Source organism: Oncorhynchus masou, chromosome 27, assembly GCF_036934945.1.
Source record: "Oncorhynchus masou masou isolate Uvic2021 chromosome 27, UVic_Omas_1.1, whole genome shotgun sequence".
NCBI classification, from domain to species: domain Eukaryota; kingdom Metazoa; phylum Chordata; class Actinopteri; order Salmoniformes; family Salmonidae; genus Oncorhynchus; species Oncorhynchus masou.
Window position 1 is genome coordinate 60,485,418 of NC_088238.1, and position 22,368 is coordinate 60,507,785.

Below are 22,368 nucleotides of genomic sequence, written 5' to 3' on the forward strand. Positions count from 1 at the left end.
ATACAGGAAGAGTATGGTAGGTACCCCAAATACAGGAAGAGTATGGTAGGTACCCTGAATACAGGATGTATGGTAGGTACCCCGAATACAGGAAGAGTATGGTAGGTACCCCAAATACAGGAAGAGTATGGTAGGTACCCCAAATACAGGAAGAGTATGGTAGGTACCCTGAATACAGGAAGAGTATGGTAGGTACCCTGAATACAGGAAGAGTATGGTAGGTACCCTGAATACAGGAAGAGTATGGTAGGTACCCTCAATACAGGAAGAGTATGGTAGGTACCCTGAATACAGGATGTATGGTAGGTACCCTGAATACAGGAAGAGTATGGTAGGTACGCTGAATACAGGAAGAGTATGGTAGGTACCCTGAATACAGGAAGAGTATGGTAGGTACCCTCAATACAGGAAGAGTATGGTAGGTACCCTGAATACAGGAAGAGTATGGTAGGTACCCCGAATACAGGAAGAGTATGGTAGGTACGCTGAATACAGGAAGAGTATGGTAGGTACCCCAAATACAGCAAGAGTATGGTAGGTACCCTGAATACAGCAAGAGTATGGTAGGTACCCTGAATACAGGAAGAGTATGGTAGGTACCCTGAATACAGGAAGAGTATGGTAGGTACCCTCAATACAGGAAGAGTATGGTAGGTACCCTGAATACAGGATGTATGGTAGGTACCCTGAATACAGGAAGAGTATGGTAGGTACGCTGAATACAGGAAGAGTATGGTAGGTACCCTGAATACAGGAAGAGTATGGTAGGTACCCTCAATACAGGAAGAGTATGGTAGGTACCCTGAATACAGGAAGAGTATGGTAGGTACCCCGAATACAGGAAGAGTATGGTAGGTACGCTGAATACAGGAAGAGTATGGTAGGTACCCCAAATACAGGAAGAGTATGGTAGGTACCCCGAATACAGGAAGAGTATGGTAGGTACGCTGAATACAGGAAGAGTATGGTAGGTACCCTCAATACAGGAAGAGTATGGTAGGTACCCTGAATACAGGAAGAGTATGGTAGGTACCCCGAATACAGGAAGAGTATGGTAGGTACACTCAATACAGGAAGAGTATGGTAGGTACACTCAATACAGGAAGAGTATGGTAGGTACCCTGAATACAGGAAGAGTATGGTAGGTACACTCAATACAGGAAGAGTATGGTAGGTACACTCAATACAGGAAGAGTATGGTAGGTACCCCGAATACAGGAAGAGTATGGTAGGTACACTCAATACAGGAAGAGTATGGTAGGTACACTCAATACAGGAAGAGTATGGTAGGTACCCTGAATACAGGAAGAGTATGGTAGGTACACTCAATACAGGAAGAGTATGGTAGGTACACTCAATACAGGAAGAGTATGGTAGGTACACTCAATACAGGATGTATGGTAGGTACCCTGAATACAGGAAGAGTATGGTAGGTACACTCAATACAGGAAGAGTATGGTAGGTACCCCGAATACAGGAAGAGTATGATAGGTACCCTGAATACAGGAAGAGTATGGTAGGTACCCCGAATACAGGAAGAGTATGGTAGGTACCCTGAATACAAGAAGAGTATGGTAGATACTGCTTTGGACCTTTAACACATAGCCCCCAGAGATGATTCTTCATTCTGTTTGAATCATTGCCTTTGATGTTGCATATCTAAGAAAAAAATGCATGACATCAATTGAGAGACTGGCTTACTGGGCTATGACCTGGGTGGAAAAAAATAAATGAAAATATATTTTAGTGCCTTCTACCAGGAAGTGAGTGCCCATCGGGTGAATCTGGGTGCAAAGAGGACATTACGAGGTATTTTATGTTGTCATGGTCAGGTTGTTTACAGGTTGTATAGGCTAAATACATTGTTGTTCATGAGCCTTAGTTCCAATGAGACATGTCATACAACTTACTACTTACATACTACTAAATACTACCTACCCCGTGAAAGTTGACTGTGTGTGTTATTCCTATGAATGTGTACAGTATGTTGTGTCCTAGCATTTTCTGAAGCATTTTCAATTACAATACCCATACGTCATGAGACCAGACCATAATAATTATAAATGTGTGTGTGTGTGTGTGTGCGTGTGTGTACCAGTGTTGTGTTCAAGACCACCTAAAGCGAGACCAATTCACGACCAAGACAGGAGCAAATCAAGTCCGATTCAAGAACAAGGCCAGACAGGGACGAGACCGAGTCAAGAACAAGACCAGACAGGGGGCGAGACAGAGTCAAGAACAAGACCAGACAGGGGGCGAGACCGAGTCAAGAACAAGATGAGACAGGGGCGAGACAGAGTCAAGAACAAGACCAGACAGGGGGCGAGACCGAGTCAAGAACAAGACCAGACAGGGGGTGAGACAGAGTCAAGAACAAGACCAGACAGGGGGCGAGACCGAGTCAAGAACAAGATGAGACAGGGGGCGAGACTGAGTAAAGAACAAGACCAGACAGGGGGCGAGACCGAGTCAAGAACAAGACCAGACAGGGGGCGAGACTGAGTCAAGAACAAGACCAGACAGGGGGCGAGACTGAGTCAAGAACAAGACCAGACAGGGGGTGAGACAGAGTCAAGAACAAGACCAGACAGGGGGAGAGACCGAGTCAAGAACAAGATGAGACAGGGGCGAGACCGAGTCAAGAACAAGATGAGACAGGGGGCGAGACTGAGTAAAGAACAAGACGAGACAGGGGGCGAGACCGAGTCAAGAACAAGACCAGACAGGGGGCGGGACAGAGTCAAGAACAAGATGAGACAGGGGGCGAGACAGTGTCAAGAACAAGACCAGACAGGGAGTGAGACTGAGTAAAGAACTAGACCAGACAGGGGCGAGACAGAGTCAAGAACAAGACCAGACAGGGGCGAGACAGAGTCAAGAACAAGACCAGACAGGGGGCGAGACCGAGTCAAGAACAAGATGAGACAGGGGGCGAGACAGAGTCAAGAACAAGACCAGACAGGGGGCGAGACCGAGTCAAGAACAAGATGAGACAGGGGGTGAGACTGAGTAAAGAACAAGATGAGACAGGGGGTGAGACTGAGTAAAGAACAAGACCAGACAGGGGGCGAGACCGAGTCAAGAACAAGACCAGACAGGGGCGAGACAGAGTCAAGAACAAGATGAGACAGGGGGTGAGACAGAGTCAAGAACAAGACCAGACAGGGGGCGAGACAGAGTCAAGAACAAGATGAGACAGGGGGCGAGACAGAGTCAAGAACAAGACCAGACAGGGGGCGAGACCGAGTCAAGAACAAGACCAGACAGGGGGCGAGACAGAGTCAAGAACAAGACCAGACAGGGGGCGAGACAGAGTCAAGAACAAGATGAGACAGGGGGTGAGACTGAGTAAAGAACAAGACCAGACAGGGGGCGAGACAGAGTCAAGAACAAGATGAGACAGGGGGTGAGACTGAGTAAAGAACAAGACCAGACAGGGGGCGAGACCGAGTCAAGAACAAGATGAGACAGGGGGCGAGACAGAGTCAAGAACAAGACCAGACAGGGGGCGAGACCGAGTCAAGAACAAGATGAGACAGGGGGTGAGACTGAGTAAAGAACAAGATGAGACAGGGGGTGAGACTGAGTAAAGAACAAGACCAGACAGGGGGCGAGACCGAGTCAAGAACAAGACCAGACAGGGGCGAGACAGAGTCAAGAACAAGATGAGACAGGGGGTGAGACAGAGTCAAGAACAAGACCAGACAGGGGGCGAGACAGAGTCAAGAACAAGATGAGACAGGGGGCGAGACAGAGTCAAGAACAAGACCAGACAGGGGGCGAGACCGAGTCAAGAACAAGATCAGACAGGGGGCGAGACAGAGTCAAGAACAAGACCAGACAGGGGGCGAGACAGAGTCAAGAACAAGATGAGACAGGGGGTGAGACTGAGTAAAGAACAAGACCAGACAGGGGGCGAGACCGAGTCAAGAACAAGACCAGACAGGGGCGAGACAGAGTCAAGAACAAGACCAGACAGGGGGTGAGACAGAGTCAAGAACAAGACCAGACAGGGGGCGAGACAGAGTCAAGAACAAGACCAGACAGGGGGTGAGACAGAGTCAAGAACAAGACCAGACAGGGGGTGAGACCGAGGCAAATAGAGACACTCTATACATTATTAGTAACCCAAACACAGTGGAGAACAATGAGGGCCTTCTAAGCCTTCAGAGAAAGGCTAAAGATTTTTAAAATAATAATTGTAATTATAATTATATTATTCTTTTCAATGATGCTCTGATTTAATATATTCAGGTTTTGTTAGAAATTAATGGATTAACACTGAAGAGAGAGAAAAAAAAGATCCAATCAGGATTTTTCTTTGGTGGTCTCTGGGGAGATGAATCAAGCTAGCTAAGTCAGCCATTGGCTAGGCCATCAGAAGCTAGATTGAAGGCATCTGCCATTCAACTGTTTTATGGCAGCATTTTGGAGTGACAGTGGAATCAACCAATCACATTTTGACTTGTAATGGGTGGGACCATTTTTACAAAAAAATCATGGAAACTTCTACCTTCTCAAAGGCCAACAGATCACTACACAATAGCGACCAGAAGTTATCTTTTGTTGTTGGCTAGTTTGCAGCATCTGCAGCACATGTTATCAAAGAGGATGTTGTTGCTAATTTGTTCGCTTCTCCCTGTTCAAGAATAACTTTCAACAAGAAGTTAAGTTTCAAATGATTATCATCTGGTGAATGGAACTGTGTTCTTTTTATTGCAGCAAGCTTGTTGTTGTTGTTAGCCATCTCTTTGAAAAATAACTTGTGTGAAACATTGGTGCATTTAAACTTCAGGTCACCGGTTACTTTGTGTGCTTAACATGAAATGTTTTTTTGCAACGGGAAGTAATAGTTTCAATATGGTCAATTTCGATTGGGAAATGATTAGCGTAATGGTTGTGTGTTTTGTTTTCTTATGTTTGAGACCGACTGGGCTTATTATGCCAAAGTGAGTGGACTGCTTATCGTTTAACATCATGCTCTGTGTGACGGCTGTGTTTCCATCGGTCCTATGCAGTGGTCCCTGGAGAAGTGGGTATACCCTAATTTTGCCAAAAAGTTCCCAAACACCCCGCCCAGTGAAGGAAGAATGTGTGGAAAAATCCTACGTTTTCGTATATATATTTTCAGATTTATAGTGGGTGGGCATGGGTCCACCTCGGCCCACTCATGCCTACGCCCCTGATGCAAACAGTGCATGATGACTGAATTGCGCATCACAAATAGCCTACTAACTAACTAACTAACTGACTTTGGACCAAACCTTTTCAATACTTGTTTTGCATAGCCATTGTTGCCTTAGTTAGCGTTTACTGGTCGATATCATAAACTGAAACATATTTCCTACCCTACTGGCTACCGATGTCATTATTTTGTGAGCTGCTCCATGCCAGCAGGGTGGGTGGCAGGGTAGCCTAGTGGTTAGAGCATTGGACAAGTAACAGAAGGTTGCAAGATCAAATCCCCGAGCTGACAAGGTACAAATCTTTCGTTCTGCCCCTGAACAGGCAATTAACCCACTGTTCCTAGGCCGTCATTGAAAATAAGAAATTGTTCTTAACTGACTTGCCTAGTAAAATAAAGGTCAAATTAAAAAAAACTAGGCAATGTGTATGACGTGCATATGAACATATTTCACCTGCTTTGCGATTGTGTAGGCTAATTTGTACACGATTTCTCTGTTGCACTACATAATTGATAAGTCATACACATCCACTATACTACTTTGAAGACCTACACTTCAGGTCAAAACTTCAGGTGTTTTAAGAACACCTACTCATTTAAAGGTTTTTCTTTATTTTTACAATTTTTTTTTTACAAATCAAAGTTTATTTGTCACGTGCGCCGAATACAACAGTGAAATTCTTACTTACAGGCTCTAACCAATAGTTGTAGAATAATAGTGAAGACATCAAAATGATAAAATAACACTTATGGAATCAAGTGTTAAACAAATCAAAATAGATTTTATATTTGAGATTCTTCATTTAGCCACCGTTTGCCTTGATGACAGCTTTGCACACTCTTGGCATTCTCTCAACCAACAGTATTGGAGGAGTTCCCACAACTGCTGACCACTTGTTGGCTGCTTTTCCTTCACTCTGCGGCCCGACTTATGCCAAACCATCTCAATTGGGTTGAGGTCGAGTGATTGTGGAGGCCAGGTAATCTGATGCAGCACTCCATCACTCTCCTTCTTGGTCAAATAGCCCTTACACAGCCTGGAGGTGTGTTGGGTCATTATCCTATTGAAAAACAAATGATAGTCCCACTAAGCCCAAACCAGATGGGATAGCGTATCGCAGAATGCTGTGGTAGACATGCTGGTAAGTGTGCCTTGAATTCTTGGGCTGCAATTTCTGAGGCTGGCAACTCTTATGAACTTATCCTCTGCAACAGAGGTAACTCTGGGTCTTCCAATCCTGTGGCGGTCCTCATAAGAGCCAGTTTCATCATATCGCTTGATGGTTTTTGCGACTGCACATGAAGAAACATTCAAAGTTTTTGACATTTTTCATGATGACTGACCTTCATGTCTTCAAGTAATGATGGACTGTCATTTCTCTTTGCTTATTTGAGCTGTTCTTTCCATGATAAGATGGATTTGGTATTTTACCAAATAAGGCTATCTTCTATATACCCCCCTACCCTGTCACAACACAACTGATTAGCTCAAATGCATTAAGAAGGAAAGAAGTTCCACAAATTAACTTTTAAGAAGGCACACATGTTGATTGAAATGCATTCCAGGTAACTACCTCATGAAGCTGGTTGAGATGGCTTGAAATAAGTCGGACCGCAGAGTGAAGGAAAAGCAGTCAACAAGGGCTTGGCATTTGTGGAAACTCCTTTAAGACTGTTGAAAAAGCATTCCAGGTGAAGCTGGTTGAGAGAATGCCAAGAGTGTACAAAGCTATCATCAAGGCAAGGGGTGGCTATTTGAAGAATCTCAAATCTCAAATATATTTAGATTCGTTTAACACTTTTTTGGCTACTACATGATTCCATATATATTATTTCATAGTTTTGATGTCTTCACTATTATTCTACAATGTATAAAAAAGTTTTTAAAAAACTGTTCAGTTATTAATGTATCAAGAAAGGAGTGTATACATTTGGCCTGGCGAATCGGTTTTAATTTTTCCACCTCCATGTTTGACGCTGGGGATGGTGTTCTTGAAGTCATAGGCAGCATTCCTCCTCATCCAAACACCGGCATGACTGATTGTAAACTGATAATTATGAGTGTTATGCTCTGCTGGTCTCAGGTAGGAATTATGAGTCCACACTGTCCGAGACCGAGTATACGGAACAGAGACAAGACGAAGACACTCAAAATTTGGTGTGGAGACCGGACTTGAGACCGAGACCAGTCTGGAGTACTACAACACTAGCGTGTAATGTAATGTATGCGTATGCACATCTGTGTGTGTGTGTGTATGTGTGTGTGTGTGTGTGTGTGTGTGTGTGTGTGTACGCACGTCTGTATATGTGTGTGTGTAGGTGTGTATGCACGTCTGTGTGTGTGTGTGTGTGTGTGTGTGTGTGTGTGTGTGTGTGTGTGTGTGTGTGTGTGTGTGTGTGTGTGTGTGTGTGTGTGTGTGTGTGTGTGTGTGTGTGTGTGTCAAGTTACACATACCTCAACAGAACTGCCTGGACTTCCATCCCTGGGGAGTTCCATCTGCAGGAGGGAGCCAGCGAATCTGAACAAAAGGCACACCAGCAACATGATTCACTTCAAAGGAGTCCACTCGCTCATATTCAGAACACCAGACATTCAGTTAAAAACCCTAAGATTCATTTTAAAAGAGTCGACTCACTCCTTTTCAAGTCAATTCCCTTAAAATTCCTTACACAAGATATTCAGTCAATCTTCTAAAATACATTTTAACAGAGTTGACTCAGAATCCATACTTCAGGTCATAAGAACCGAATCAGTTAACCAGTGTCAACCTGCTGAGATTCAGATCATGAGTCAACTAATTTGAAACCAGAATCGACTCATTCAGAATCACCCGATTCAGAGCCGAATGAATACATGCACTTCTCGCCCCTTAGTGATATAACACAGAGGCCTATTTTGCGAGTGAGTGTATGTTCTGTATGTGTGTGTGTTTTATTTATTTTATTTCACCTTTATTTAAAAGCGGTTAAGCTTAGTTGAGAACAAGTTTTCATTTACATCTGCGACCTGGCCAAGATAAAGCAAAGCAGTGCGACTCAAACAACAACACACGGAATAAACTAGTGTAGTGAAAAACACAATAGAAAAAAAAGAGAAAGTCTATATACAGTGTGTGCAAATGGAGTGAGGAGGTAAGGCAATGAATAGGCCATGGTAGCAAAGTAATTACAATTTAGCAGATTAACACTGGGGTGCTTGATGAGCAGATGATGATGTGCCAGTAGTGACACTGGTGTGCAAAAGAGCAGGAAAGTAAAAAAACAAAAAACAATATTAGGATGAGGTAGGTAGATTGGATGGGCTATTTACAGATGGGCTATGTACAGCTGCAGCGATCGGTTAGCTGCTCAGATAGCTGATGTTTAAAGTTAGTGAGGGAAAAATACGTCTCCAGCTTAAGCGATGTTTACAATTCGTTCCAGTCAATGGCAGCAGAGAACTGGAAGGAAAGGCGGACAAAGGAGGTATTGGCTTTGGTGATGACCAGTGAGATATACCTGCTGGAGCCCATGCTACGTGTAGGCGTTGTTACTGTGACCAGTGAGCTGAGATAAGGCAGAGCTTTACCTCGCAAAGACTTGTAGATGCCCTGGAGACAGCAGGTCTGGCGCCGAGTATGTAGCGAGGGCCAGCCGACTAGAGCATACAGGTCGTATAAGGGGCTGTGGTAACAAAACGGAATAGGAAGCCGATTCCAGATTTGATTTTGGATGGGAGATGTTTGATATGAGTCTGGAAGGAGAGTTTACAGTCTAGCCAGACACCTAGGTATTTGTAGTTGTCCATGTATTCTGGGTCAGAACCGTCCAGAGTAGTGATGCTAGTCGGGTGGGTGCGGGCAGCGAACGGTTGAAAGCATGCATTTGGTTTTACTAGCGTCTAAGAGCAGTTGAAGGCTGCTCTTAAACGTGTTGTATGGCATTGAATGTTGTATGGCATTGAAGCTCGTTTGGAGGTTAGTTAACACAGTGTCCAAAGAAGGGCCAGATGTATACAGAATGGTGGTGTCTGCGTAGAGGTGGATCAGGGAATCACCCGCAGCAAGAGTGACATCGTTGATATATACAGAGAAAAGTCGGCCCGAGAATTGAACCCTGTGGTACCCCCATAGAGACAGCCAGAGGTCCGGACAACAGGCCCTCTGATTTCACACATTGAAATCTGTCTGCGAAGTAGATGGTGAACCCGGCGAGGCAGTCATTTGAGAAACCAAGGCTGTTGAGTCTGCCGATAAGAATACAGTGATTGACAGAGTCGAAAGCCTTGGCCAGGTCGATGAAGATGGCTGCACAGTACAATCTTTTATCGATGGCGGTTATGATATCGCTTAGTACCTTGAGCGTGGCTGAGGTGCACTCATGACCAGATAGGAAAACCGGATTGTACAGCGGAGAAGGTATGGTGGGATTTGAAATGGTAAGTAATCTGTTTATTAACATGGCTTTCGAAGACTTTAGTAAGGCAGGGCAGGATGGATATAGGTCTGTAACAATTTGGGTCTAGAGTGTCATCCCTTTGAAGAGGGGGATGACCGTGGCAGCTTTCCAATCTTTAGGGATCTCGGACAATACGAAAGAGAGGTTGAACATACTGGTAATAGGGGTTGCAACAATGGCGGCAGATAATTTTTGAAAGAGAGGGTCCAGATTGTCTAGCCCAGCTGATTTGTACGGGTCCAGGTTTTGCAGCTCTTTCAGAACATATGCTATCTGAATTTGGGTGAAGGAGAAGCTGGGGAGGCTCGGGCAAGTAGCTGCGGAGGGTGCGGAGCTGTTGGCCGGGGTTCGGGGTAGCCAGGAGGAAAGCATGGCCAGCTGTAGAGAAATGCTTATTGAAATCGTTGATTATCATGGATTTATCGGTGGTGACCGTGTAACCTAGGCATCAGTGCAGTGGGCAGCTGGGAGGAGGTGCTCTTGTTCTCCATGGACTTTACAGTGTCCCAAAACTTTTTGGAGTTAGAGCTACAGGATGCAAATTTCTTTTGAAAAAGCTAGCCTTTGCTTGCCTGACTGACTGTGTGTATTGGTTCCCGACTTCCCTGAACAGTTGCATATAACGGGGACTATTCGATGCTATTGCAGTCCGCCACAGGATGTTTTTGTGCTGGTCAAGGGCAGTACGGTCTGGAGTGAACCAAGGGCTATATCTGTTCTTAGTTCTACATTTTTTTTAAGGGGCATGCTTATTTAAGATGGTGAGGAAATTACTTTTAAAGAACGACCAGGCATCCACGACTGACGGGATGAGGTCAATATCCTTCCAGGGTACCCGGGCCAGGTTGATTAGAAAGGCCTGCTCGCAGAACTGTTTTATGGAGCGTTTGACCGCAGACCCATAGTGGATGCAGGCAATGAGGCAGTGATTGCTGAGGTGTAACTTCCTGAGTAATGTTTTGAGATGTAGCTTCAATATATCCACGTAATTGTACTATCTCATGATGCCATCTCTTTTGTGAAGTGCACCAGTCCATCCTGCAGCAACGCACCAACACAACATGATGCTGCCACCCCCGTGCTTCACGGTTGGGATGGTGTTCTTTGGTTTGCAAGCCTCCCCACTTTTCCTCCAAACATAACGATGGTCATTATTGCCAAACAGTTGTATTTTTGTTCATCAGACCAGAGGACATTTCTCCAAAAAGCGCTATCTTTGTCCCCATTCGCAGTTGCAAACCGTAGTCTGGCTTTTTTATGGCAGTTTTGGAGCAGTGGCTTCTTCCTTGCTGAGTGGCCTTTCAGGTTATGTCGATATAGGACTCATTTTACTGTGGATATAGATACTTATAGATCTTCACAAGGGCCCTTGCTGTTGTTCTGGGATTGATTTACACTTTTCGCACCAAAGTACATTCATCTCTAGGAGACAGAACGCGTCTCCTTCCTGAGCGGTTTGACGGCTGCGTGGTCCCATGGTGTTTATACTTACGTACTATTGTTTGTACAGATGAATGTGGTACGTTCAGGCGCTTGGAAATTGCTCCCAAGGATGAACCAGACTTGTGGAGGTCTACAATATTTTTCCATGATGTCAAGCAAAGAGTCACTGAATTTGAAGGTAGGCCTTGAAATACATCCACAGGTACACCTCCAATTGACTCAAAATATGTTAATTAGCCTATCAGAAGTATCTAAAGCAATAACATCATTGTCTGGAATTTTCCAAGCTGTTTAAAGGCACAGTCAACTTAGTGTGTGTGAACTTCTGATCCACAGGAATTCTGATACAGTGAATTACAAGTGAAATAATCTGCCTGTAAACAATTGTTGGAATAATTACTTGTGTCATGCACACAGTAGATGTCCTAACCGACTTGCCAAAACTATAGTTTGTTAACAAGAAATTTGTGGAGTGGTTTAAAAACTAGTTTTTATGACTCCAATCTAAGTGTATGTAATCTTCCGACTTCAACTGTAGGTAGGTGGTAGTTTGGTAGTTAGCTAGGTAGGTAGGTTGGTAGGTAGTTATGGCTGTAGGTAGGTAGTTGTGTGTGTAGCAGCATTCCACTGCAGGCTTGCCTATGAAGCAAAGCAGGGTTGGTTCTGGTTGGTCCCTAGATGGAAGACTAGATGCTGCTGGAGGGCCGGTAGGTGGAACTCTTTCTTTAGGGGAAATGTTTTTTATCCCAATGCCCCAGGGCAGTGATTGGGGACATTGCCATGTGTAGGGTGCCATCTTACATATGGGATTGTTAAACGGGTGTCCTGACTCTCTGTTGGTCACTAAAGATCCCATGGCACTTATGGTAAGAGTAGGCATGTAAACCCCAGTGTCCTGGCTGAATTCACAATCTGGCCCTCATACCATCATGGCTCCCTAATCATCCCCAGCTTCCAATTGGCTCATTCATCCTCCCTCCTCTCCCCTGTAACTATTCCCCAGGTCATTGCTGTAAATGAGAATGTGTTCTCAGTCAACTGACCCGGTAAAATACGGGATAAATAAAGGTAGGGAGGTAGGCAGATAGGTGTGGTAGGTTAGGTAGGTGTGGGCTCAGGTGTTCGTTTTACCTGAGTGTGAAGTGAGGAGGGGTAGGTGAAAGCAGGAGGGAGGGCTTGCGACAGCTCCGCAGGGTACAGTGGGTATGACGCCCACATGTCTGGGCCGCCAGGGTACAGAGCGGGTACTGTGAGCTCATCTGTGGAGACAAGAAAAGGAGGAGAAAAGTGAGGAGTGACAGAGGGAGTGGATGAGGGGGAACAGACAGGGTGGAGGGATGTGTGACATGTAGTTACACACGTCATAAGTGGTCTCCTCTCTTTTCGAAGCATTGATCTGAAAGACCTGGATGGGTGTAAGGGAGTCTCCCTGTGAAATTCCTCCATATTGCTTTCGCGTATCCTCTATATTTAGACCAATGTGGTTGGAAGAGAGGAGATGAGGCGAAGAAGGAACTTTAGACTACTGTGATGCAGTGAGTGAGGTATTACAAAGCGAACGTGACTTGAAATAGAGGTAAAAGGGAGAAGATGTTATGTACTTGAGTGAAGACCCAAAAGCGGTTTTAACAGAAAACAGAGTTCTTTAATGAAAAACAGGAATGGCATAAATCCTCTTCCAACGTTGTCAATGGAACAAAAAGAACGTTAGTATAGTGCAGGATGCACCTGCCAGGCAGACTCCGACAGGATAGGACAAGGTGGAAGCAAACGAGACGACAGCTTGCTTCTGGCATCAAAAACACAAACAAGAATCAGACCCTGAAAGTAGCAGGAACAGAGAGAAAATAGAGACCTAATCAGAGGGGAAGAGAGAACAGGTGGGAAAGAGTGAATGAGCTAGTTAGGGGAGATGTAGAACAGCTGAAGAATGAGAGACAGAGAAGGTAACCTAAAAAGACCAGCAGAGAGAGACAGAGTGAAGAGAAAGGACAGGAACAGACATAACAAGACATGACAGTACCCCCCACTCACCGAGCGCCTCCTGGCGCACTCGAGGAGGAAACCTGGCGGCAACGGAGGAAATCATCGATCAGCGAACGGTCCAGCACGTCCCGAGAGGGAACCCAACTCCTCTCCTCAGGACCGTACCCCTCCCAATCCACTAGGTACTGATGACCACGGCCCCGAGGGCGCATGTCCAAAATCTTACGAACCCTGTAGATGGGTGCGCCCTCGACAAGGATGGGGGGAGGGACGAGCGGGCGCGAAGAACGGGCTTAACACAGGAGACATGGAAGACCGGGTGAACGCGACGAAGATAGCGCGGGAGAAGAAGTCGCACTGCGACAGGATTAATGACCTGAGAAATACGGAACGGACCAATGAACCGCGGGGCCAACTTGCGAGAAGCTGTCTTAAGGGGAAGGTTCTGAGTGGAGAGCCATACTCTCTGACCGCAACAATATCTAGGACTCTTGGTCCTACGCTTATTAGCGGCCCTCACAGTCTGCCCTATTACGGCAAAGTGCCGACCTGACCCCCTTCCAGGTGCGCTCGCAACGCTGGACAAAAGCCTGAGCGGAGGGACGCAGGACTCGGCGAGCTGAGATGAGAACAGCGGAGGCTGGTACCCGAGGCTACTCTGAAAAGGAGATAGACCGGTAGCAGACGAGGAAGCGAGTTGTGGGCGTACTCTGCCCAGGGGAGCTGTTCTGACCAAGACGCAGGGTTACGAAAAGAAAGACTGCGTAAAATGCGACCAACAGTCTGATTGGCCCGTTCGGCTTGCCGTTAGACTGGGGATGAAAGCCGGACGAGAGACTGACGGAAGCCCCAATCAAACGGCAAAACTCCCTCCAAAATTGAGACGTGAACTGCGGGCCTCTGTCGGAAACGACGTCAGACGGAAGGCCATGAATTCGGAAAACATTCTCGATAATGATCTGAGCCGTCTCCTTAGCAGAAGGGAGCTTATCGAGAGGAATGAAATGAGCCGCCTTAGAGAATCTATCGACAACCGTAAGAATAACTGTCTTCCCCGCTGATGAAGGCAGTCCGGTGATAAAATCTAAAGCGATGTGAGACCACGGTCGAGAGGGAATGGGAAGCGGTCTGAGACGGCCGGCAGGAGGAGAGTTCCCAGATTTAGTCTGCGCGCAGACCGAACAAGCGGCGACAAATCGACGCGCGTCACGTTCCCGAGTGGGCCACCAGAAACGCTGGCGAATGGAAGCGGCGTACCCCGAACGCCGGGGTGGCCGGCTAACTTGGCAGAGTGGGCCCACTGAAGAACGGCCGGACGAGTAGGAACGGGAACGAACAGAAGGTTCCTAGGACAAGCTCGCGGCGACGGAGTGTGAGCGAGTGCTTGCTTTACCTGCCTCTCAATTCCCCAGACAGTCAACCCGACAACACGCCCCTCAGGGAGAATCCCCTCGGGGTCGGTGGAGACCTCAGAAGAACTGAAGAGACGAGATAAAGCATCAGGCTTGGTGTTTTTGAGCCCGGACGATAAGAAATAACAAACTCGAAACGAGCGAAAAACAGAGCCCAACGAGCCTGACGCGCATTAAGTCGTTTGGCTGAACGGATGTACTCAAGGTTCCTATGGTCAGTCCAAACGACAAAGGAACGGAAGTCGCCCCCTCCAACCACTGTCGCCATTCGCCTAGGGCTAAGCGGATGGCGAGCAGTTCGCGATTACCAACATCATAGTTACGTTCTGACGGCGATAAGCGATGAGAGAAAAACGCGCAAGGATGGACCTTGCCGTCAGAGAGAGAGCGCTGAGAAAGAATGGCTCCCACGCCCACCTCTGACGCGTCAACCTCAACAACAAACTGACTAGAGATGTCAGGTGTAACAAGAATAGGTGCGGATGTAAAACGATTCTTAAGAAGATCAAAAGCTCCCTGGGCGGAAACGGACCACTTAAAGCACGTCTTAACAGAAGTAAGGGCTGTGAGGGGAGCTGCCACCTGACCGAAATTACGGATGAAACGACGATAGAAATTAGCGAAGCCCAGAAAGCGCTGCAGCTCGACGCGTGACTTAGGAACGGGCCAATCAATGACAGCCTGGACCTTAGCGGGATCCATCTTAATGCCCTCAGCGGAAATAACGGAACCGAGAAAAGGGACAGAGGCGGCATGAAAAGTGCACTTCTCAGCCTTCACATAAAGACAGTTCTCCAAAAGGCGCTGGAGGACGCGTCGCACGTGCTGAACATGAATCGAGAGAGACGGTGAAAAAATCAGGATATCGTCCATGTAAACGAAAACAAAAATGTTCAGCATGTCTCTCAGGACGTCGTTAACTAGTGCCTGAAAGACAGCTGGAGCGTTAACGAGGCCGAAAGGAAGAACCCGGTATTCAAAGTGCCCTAACGGAGTGTTAAACGCCGTCTTCCACTCGTCCCCCTCCCTGATGCGCACGAGATGGTAGGCGTTACGAAGGTCCAATTTGGTGAAAAACCTGGCTCCCTGCAGGATCTCGAAGGCTGAAGACATAAGAGGAAGCGGATAACGATTCTTAACTGTTATGTCATTCAGCCCTCGATAATCCACGCATGGGCGCAGGGACCCGTCCTTCTTCTGAACAAAAAAAAACCCCGCTCCGGCGGGAGAGGAGGAGGAGACTATGGTACCGGCGTCGAGCGAAACCGACAAATAATCCTCGAGAGCCTTACGTTCGGGAGCCGACAGAGAGTATAATCTACCCCGGGGGAGTAGTTCCCGGAAGGAGATCAATACTACAGTCATACGACCGGTGTGGAGGGAGAGAAGTGGCCTTGGAACGACTGAACACCGTGCGCAGATCGTGATACTCCTCCGGCACCCCTGTCAAATCGCCAGGCTCCTCCTGTGAAGAAGAGACAGAGGAAACAGGAGGGATAGCAGACATTAAACAGGTCACATGACAAGAAACATTCCAGGATAGGATAGTATTACTAGACCAATTAATAGAAGGGTTATGGCGCACTAGCCAGGGATGACCCAAAACAACAGGTGTAAAGGTGAACGAAAAATTAAAAAAGAAATGGTTTCGCTATGATTACCAGAGACAGTGAGGGTTAAAGGCAGCGTCTCACGCTGAATCTTGGGGAGAGAACTACCATCTAAAGCGAACAAGGCCGTGGGCTCCCCTAACTGTCTGAGAGGAATGTCATGTTCCCGAGCCCAGGTCTCGTCCATAAAACAGCCCTCCGCCCCAGAGTCTATCAAGGCACTGCAGGAAGCAGATGAACCGGGCCAGCGGAGATGGACCGGAAAGGTAGTGCGTGATCCAGAAGGAGAGGCCTGAGTAGTTGCGCTCACCAGTAGCCCTCCTCTTACTGATGAGCTCTGGCTTTTACTGGACATGAGGTGACAAAATGACCAGCGGAGCCGCAGTAGAGACAGAGGCGATTGGTGATTCTCCGTTCCTTCTCCTTGGCCGAGATGCGGATACCCCCCAGCTGCATAGGCTCAGCATCCGAGCCGGCGGAGGAGGGTGGCAGTGATGCGGCAGGTGGCAGTGATGTGGAGAGGGGAGCAACGGAGAACGCGAGCTCCTTTCCACGAGCTCGGCGACGAAGATCAAACCGTCGCTCTATGCGAATAGCGAGAGCTATTAAGGAGTCAGACTGGAAGGAACCTCCCGGGAGAGGATCTCATCCTTAACCTCGACGAGGAGACCCTCCAGAAAACGAGCGAGCAAAGCCGGCTCGTTCCAGTCACTAGAGCAGCGCGAGTGCGAAACTCAATAGAATAATCCGTTATGGATCGATTCCCCTGACATAGGGAAGACAGGGCCCTGGAAGCCTCCTCCCCAAAAACAGAACGGTCAAAAACCCGTATCATCTCCTCCTTAAAGTCCTGATACTGGTTAATACACTCAGCCCTCGCCTCCCAGATTGCCGTGCCCCACTCACGCGCCCGTCCGGTAAGGAGAGAAATGACGTAGGCGATGCGGGCTGCGCTCCTGGAGTAAGTGTTGGGCTGGAGAGAGAACACCACATCACACTGAGTGAGGAATGAGCGGCACTCAGTGGGCTCCCAGAGTAACAGGGCGGGTTGTTGATCCTGGGCTCCGGAGACTCGGAAACCCTGGAAGTGGGCGGTGGATCGAGGTGGAGTTGGTGAACCTGTCTTGTGAGGTCGGAGACTTGGACGGCCAGGGTCTCAACGGCATGTCGAGCAGCAGACAATTCCTCCTCGTGTCTGCCTAGCATCGCTCCCTGGATCTCGACGGCGGAGTGAAAAGGGTCCGGAGCCGCTGGGTCCATTCTTGGTCTGATTCTTCTGTTATGTACTTGAGTGAAGACCCAAAAGCGGTTTTAACAGAAAACAGAGTTCTTTAATGAAAAACAGGAATGGCATAAATCCTCTTCCAACGTTGTCAATGGAACAAAAGAACGTTAGTATAGTGCAGGATGCACCTGCCAGGCAGACTCCGACAGGATAGGACAAGGTGGAAGCAAACGAGACGACAGCTTGCTTCTGGCATCAAAAACACAAACAAGAATCAGACCTGAAAGTAGCAGGAACAGAGAGAGAAATAGAGACCTAATCAGAGGGAAGAGAGAACAGGTGGGAAAGAGTGAATGAGCTAGTTAGGGGATGATGTAGAACAGCTGAAGAATGAGAGACAGAGAAGGTAACCTAAAAAGACCAGCAGAGAGAGACAGAGTGAAGAGAAAGGACAGGAACAGACATAACAAGACATGACAGAAGAGGGACAGATGAAGAAAGATACAGGGTGAGATTGTTTAAAGGTGAGCAGAGTGAAAAGGCTACAGGTTGAGGGCGGGTGGATATTTACACTACTAAAAATCTTTCAGATTAAAAGAAAAAAAATCTACCCTAGTCATTAATGGGACAGTTGATATATATATATTTTTTTATTTTTTATTTTTTTATTTTACCTTTATTTAGCTAGGCAAGTCAGTTAAGAACAAATTCTTATTTACAATGACGGCCTAAGAACAGTGGGTTAACTGCCTGTTCAGGGGCAGAAAAAAAATGTTTTCCCCTTGGCAGCTCACGGACTCGATCTTGCAACCTTTCGGTTACTGGCGCTCTAACTGCTAGGCTACCTGCCGCTTCCTCTTTTGAAAGGGAGATCATGTCCAGACAGCATCATATAGATCTACAGAATACCAATAGCTGTACCTATATCAACAACAATAACAATGGCTTCCATGTTCCAGGTGCCTTGAAAAACTGTCCATTTCAGTGTATTCTCAGATCAACTGGCAGATATACACTACAGGTTAAAAGTTTTAGAACACCTACTCATTCAAGAGTTTTTCTTAATTTTTTACTCTTTTCTACATTGTGTTCTTCAACTTTTGACCGATAGTGTAACTCCTTATCAGAAAATGTCCGCCATTGATTTCTGTTTTGGAGATCGGTTGACAACGCCGTAATCTTCATTCATCGTTTCCTTCCCTATTCCACAAGGACCCAACAAGTGAACTCCCTCTCTCCTCCGGCACAAAGATTTCAGATAAGAACATGTTTTGGTCAATAAGTAAGAATCTAGCTACAGCCACGCAATCCACAGATGGCCTATGTTCAACTTAACGCTTGACAAAATATTTAACTCAACGTAAAACAGTACAGAGCTACATCAGCGAATTCCACACAATCTCAAGAGTCAAGGGGTTAGGTGCGTAGGATTATGACCGAGGCTAGTACTGCACACAGAGAATGTTTATTAAACATTCATTTAACAAGGGGAATGTGTTTGAGAGAGCTTGAGAACGAATATTAGTCCTTGATTAACCTCATTTAAAACCATACTGATTGACCAGAGACAAACTTTAAGACTGTCATTTCGTAACATTCCATACTGGACAACTCTCTAAACGTAAAAGAATAAACATTGACCAAGGGTGTCTTATAACTGATAAATGAAAACCTACACACGTTTCTACAGCTGTTTAGTTTGAGATCCTAAGCCCTAACTCCAACATGGCTCCAATCTAGGTTGTACATAGCTCCCATACATCAACACTGTGTGTACAATTATAACACTCTGTTTATAATATAGCTACAGTTAAGGCCTACTATTTTCACCCCAAGTAAAGGGATTACCACTTAACAGTGGTGCAGGGCCCCGCAGCTTGGTCTGACAGACAGACAGGAACACTCACATGGGTCTCTGTTGATAAACTGTGGGCCAGGGCTCTGCTGGGAGGGAGGAGGGTTGGGAGTGCCCACCAGCTTGTTCTTGGCCATCTTGGTGTTGGCTTTGGCAAACTCCAGCCGCAGAGTCTGGGGATCTCCGGGTCAAGCGGACACCCTGTGTTCAAAGGAAGAGGGTGAAATACACAATAAATAAAATAAAAAACATAGAGCTTTGTTTGTCTTTTGTTGTCACGACGATAAAGATACACTTAGTTTCTGGGAAGTAATCACGCCGCCTATTCGATAGATGGAACAGAGTTATAAATCTAGGTTGTCTTTAAAATATAGAGACATTGGTTACACCCATCCAGTAACTTAGATATCCTCTATAATATTATATACTGTCTGTGGTGTTCAACGAGCGAATTATATCCTGACCAAATCACATATAAAACCCTGGCATTTGAAACCATATTGTGAGAATCATTGTAAGAGCTATTATAAAAGCTATTGTAAGAGATATTCTAAGAGCTATTGTGAAGAACGTGGTCTTGAGGGATTCAACTTGGATTAGAACATCCTTCTCATTCTGTTGCATGTGGTGACACAAGCATTAAGGTTTGGTTCATGGTGACCCAAACTTGGTGGGGATACCATGTCACTTGGTGGGGATACCATGTCACTTGGTGGGGATACCATGTCACTTGGTGGGGATACCATGTCACTTGGTGGGGATACCATGTCACTTGGTGGGGATACCATGTCACTTGGTGGGGATAGCATGTCACTTGGTGGGGATACCATGTCACTTGGTGGGGATACCATGTCACTTGGTGGGGATACCATGTCACTTGGTGGGGCAACCATGTCACTTGGTGGGGATACCATGTCACTTGGTGGGGATACCATGTCACTTGGTGGGGATACCATGTCACTTGGTGGGGATACCATGTCACTTGGTGGGGATACCATGTCACTTGGTGGGGATACCATGTCACTTGTGTCAGCGGCAGAATGCATAGAAGAGGGAAGCCACGAGACTGACCTCGCCACTTTCCCTCATGAACTCTGACCAGATACTGTGACCTCAAACCCCCACCAACCATAACACACAGCGATCGCCACACCTCAAAGCTATCTTTCGACAGCCCCTACAAATTTTTAGGATTCCACTGCAAAACATACAGTCAGGGGAGCTACATTTTAGCCATTGCGAGTAACTGACTCAAGGTTAGGTTACTTTGATTTCTGTCATCAATTATTAAAAAACCTCCTTTTTCTACCAAAACATTTTTCCTTCTCCATTACTTTTAGCCCCAAGACTAGGGCTGTAAAATGTTCCAACCCTACCCGAGACCGACGCTACAAATATGGAATGCAGGATGAACAGGGGTCCTCTTCGTCAGAAACAAAGGCACTGTTTGTTTGCTGTGGGTTGTGAATCAACAGTACAACACAGCATTAACCGGTGGCTATCTACCCTTACATCAAAACCGATATGAGAGTTTCTTTGTGTGTCGGAGATGGAAAGAAAAACACAGCGAATCGGATCAATGAAGAGAGAAGCCCGTGGAGTGAGTTCTGCGGTGCGCACCTAGGGTCGATTCTAGGTCCGTCCCAGCAGGCATGCAGAGAGCCGTGCTGAAAGAAGCGAGAGATCGCGGTTCTCATGAAGGGAGGAATTAACTAGGATTGCCTTGGCTCACCGTTCTCTGAGCCTCTGCCAATTGAAGCTACAGAGGGTATAATAAGCTATACAGGCATAATGAGGACTGCTTTAATTTGAACTCAGAATGAAAAGGTTCAGAGGAGAGTTGATTCTCTGACTTGAAATTGTTATTTTCACCCATCAGTTTTCTCGACACCTACAACAGGTTTATATGTTTTGATGTGAAGGCAGAGAGTACATATATAGAGTACCTCTTCTTCTTTTACTACAGTTTCATATGAAGCCATAGACCAGGGATCATCAACTAGATTCTACAGTTGAATACGTAGCTATAGACCAGGGATCATCAACTAGATTCTACAGTTGAATACGTAGCTATAGACCAGGGATCATCAACTAGATTCTAAAATTGAATACGTAGCTATAAACCAGGGATCATCAACTAGATTCTACAGTTGAATACGTAGCTATAGACCAGGGATCATCAACTAGATTCTACAGGAATCATCAATCATAACTAGATTCTACAGTTGAATACGTAGCTATAGACCAGGGATCATCAACTAGATTCTACAGTTGAATACGTAGCTATAGACCAGGGATCATCAACTAGATTCTACAGTTGAATACGTAGCTATAGACCAGGAATCATCAACTAGATGCTACAGTTGAATACGTAGCTATAGACCAGGGATCATCAACTAGATTCTACAGTTGAATACGTAGCCATAGACCAGGGATCATCAACTAGATTCTACAGTTGAATACGTAGCTATAGACCAGGGATCATCAACTAGATTCTACAGTTGAATACGTAGCTATAGACCAGGGATCATCAACTAGATTCTACAGTTGAATACGTAGCTATAGACCAGGGATCATCAACTAGATTCTACAGTTGAATACGTAGCTATAGACCAGGGATCATCAACTAGATTCTACAGTTGAATACGTAGCCATAGACCAGGGATCATCAACTAGATTCTACAGTTGAATACGTAGCTAAAGACCAGGGATCATCAACTAGATTCTACAGTTGAATACGTAGCTATAGACCAGGATCATCAACTAGATTCTACAGTTGAATACGTAGCTATAGACCAGGGATCATCAACTAGATTCTACAGTTGAATACATAGCTATAGACCAGGGATCATCAACTAGATTCTACAGTTGAATACGTAGCTATAGACCAGGGATCATCAACTAGATTCTACAGTTGAATACGTAGCTATAGACCAGGGATCATCAACTAGATTCTACAGTTGAATACGTAGCTATAGACCAGGGATCATCAACTAGATTCTACAGTTGAATACGTAGCTATAGACCAGGGATCATCAACTAGATTCTACAGTTGAATACGTAGCTAGCTATAGACCAGGGATCATCAACTAGATTCTACAGTTGAATACGTAGCTATAGACCAGGGATCATCAACTAGATTCTACAGTTGAATACGTAGCTATAGACCAGGGATCATCAACTAGATTCTACAGTTGAATACGTAGCTATAGACC

At 46.0% G+C, this 22,368-nt stretch overlaps 1 protein-coding gene across 1 annotated transcript in view; it reads right to left on the reverse strand.

Annotated features, from left to right (window-relative positions):
- Positions 1-22,368, reverse strand: part of LOC135516485 (RNA-binding protein with multiple splicing-like) — a 74,894-nt gene that overhangs the window by 14,926 nt on the left and 37,600 nt on the right. Inside the window, 4 exon segments of the mRNA XM_064940827.1 lie at positions 7,641-7,704; positions 12,197-12,324; positions 19,206-19,342; positions 19,344-19,354. Coding sequence (XP_064796899.1) covers positions 7,642-7,704; positions 12,197-12,324; positions 19,206-19,342; positions 19,344-19,354 — 339 coding nt within the window. The 3' untranslated portion in view covers position 7,641.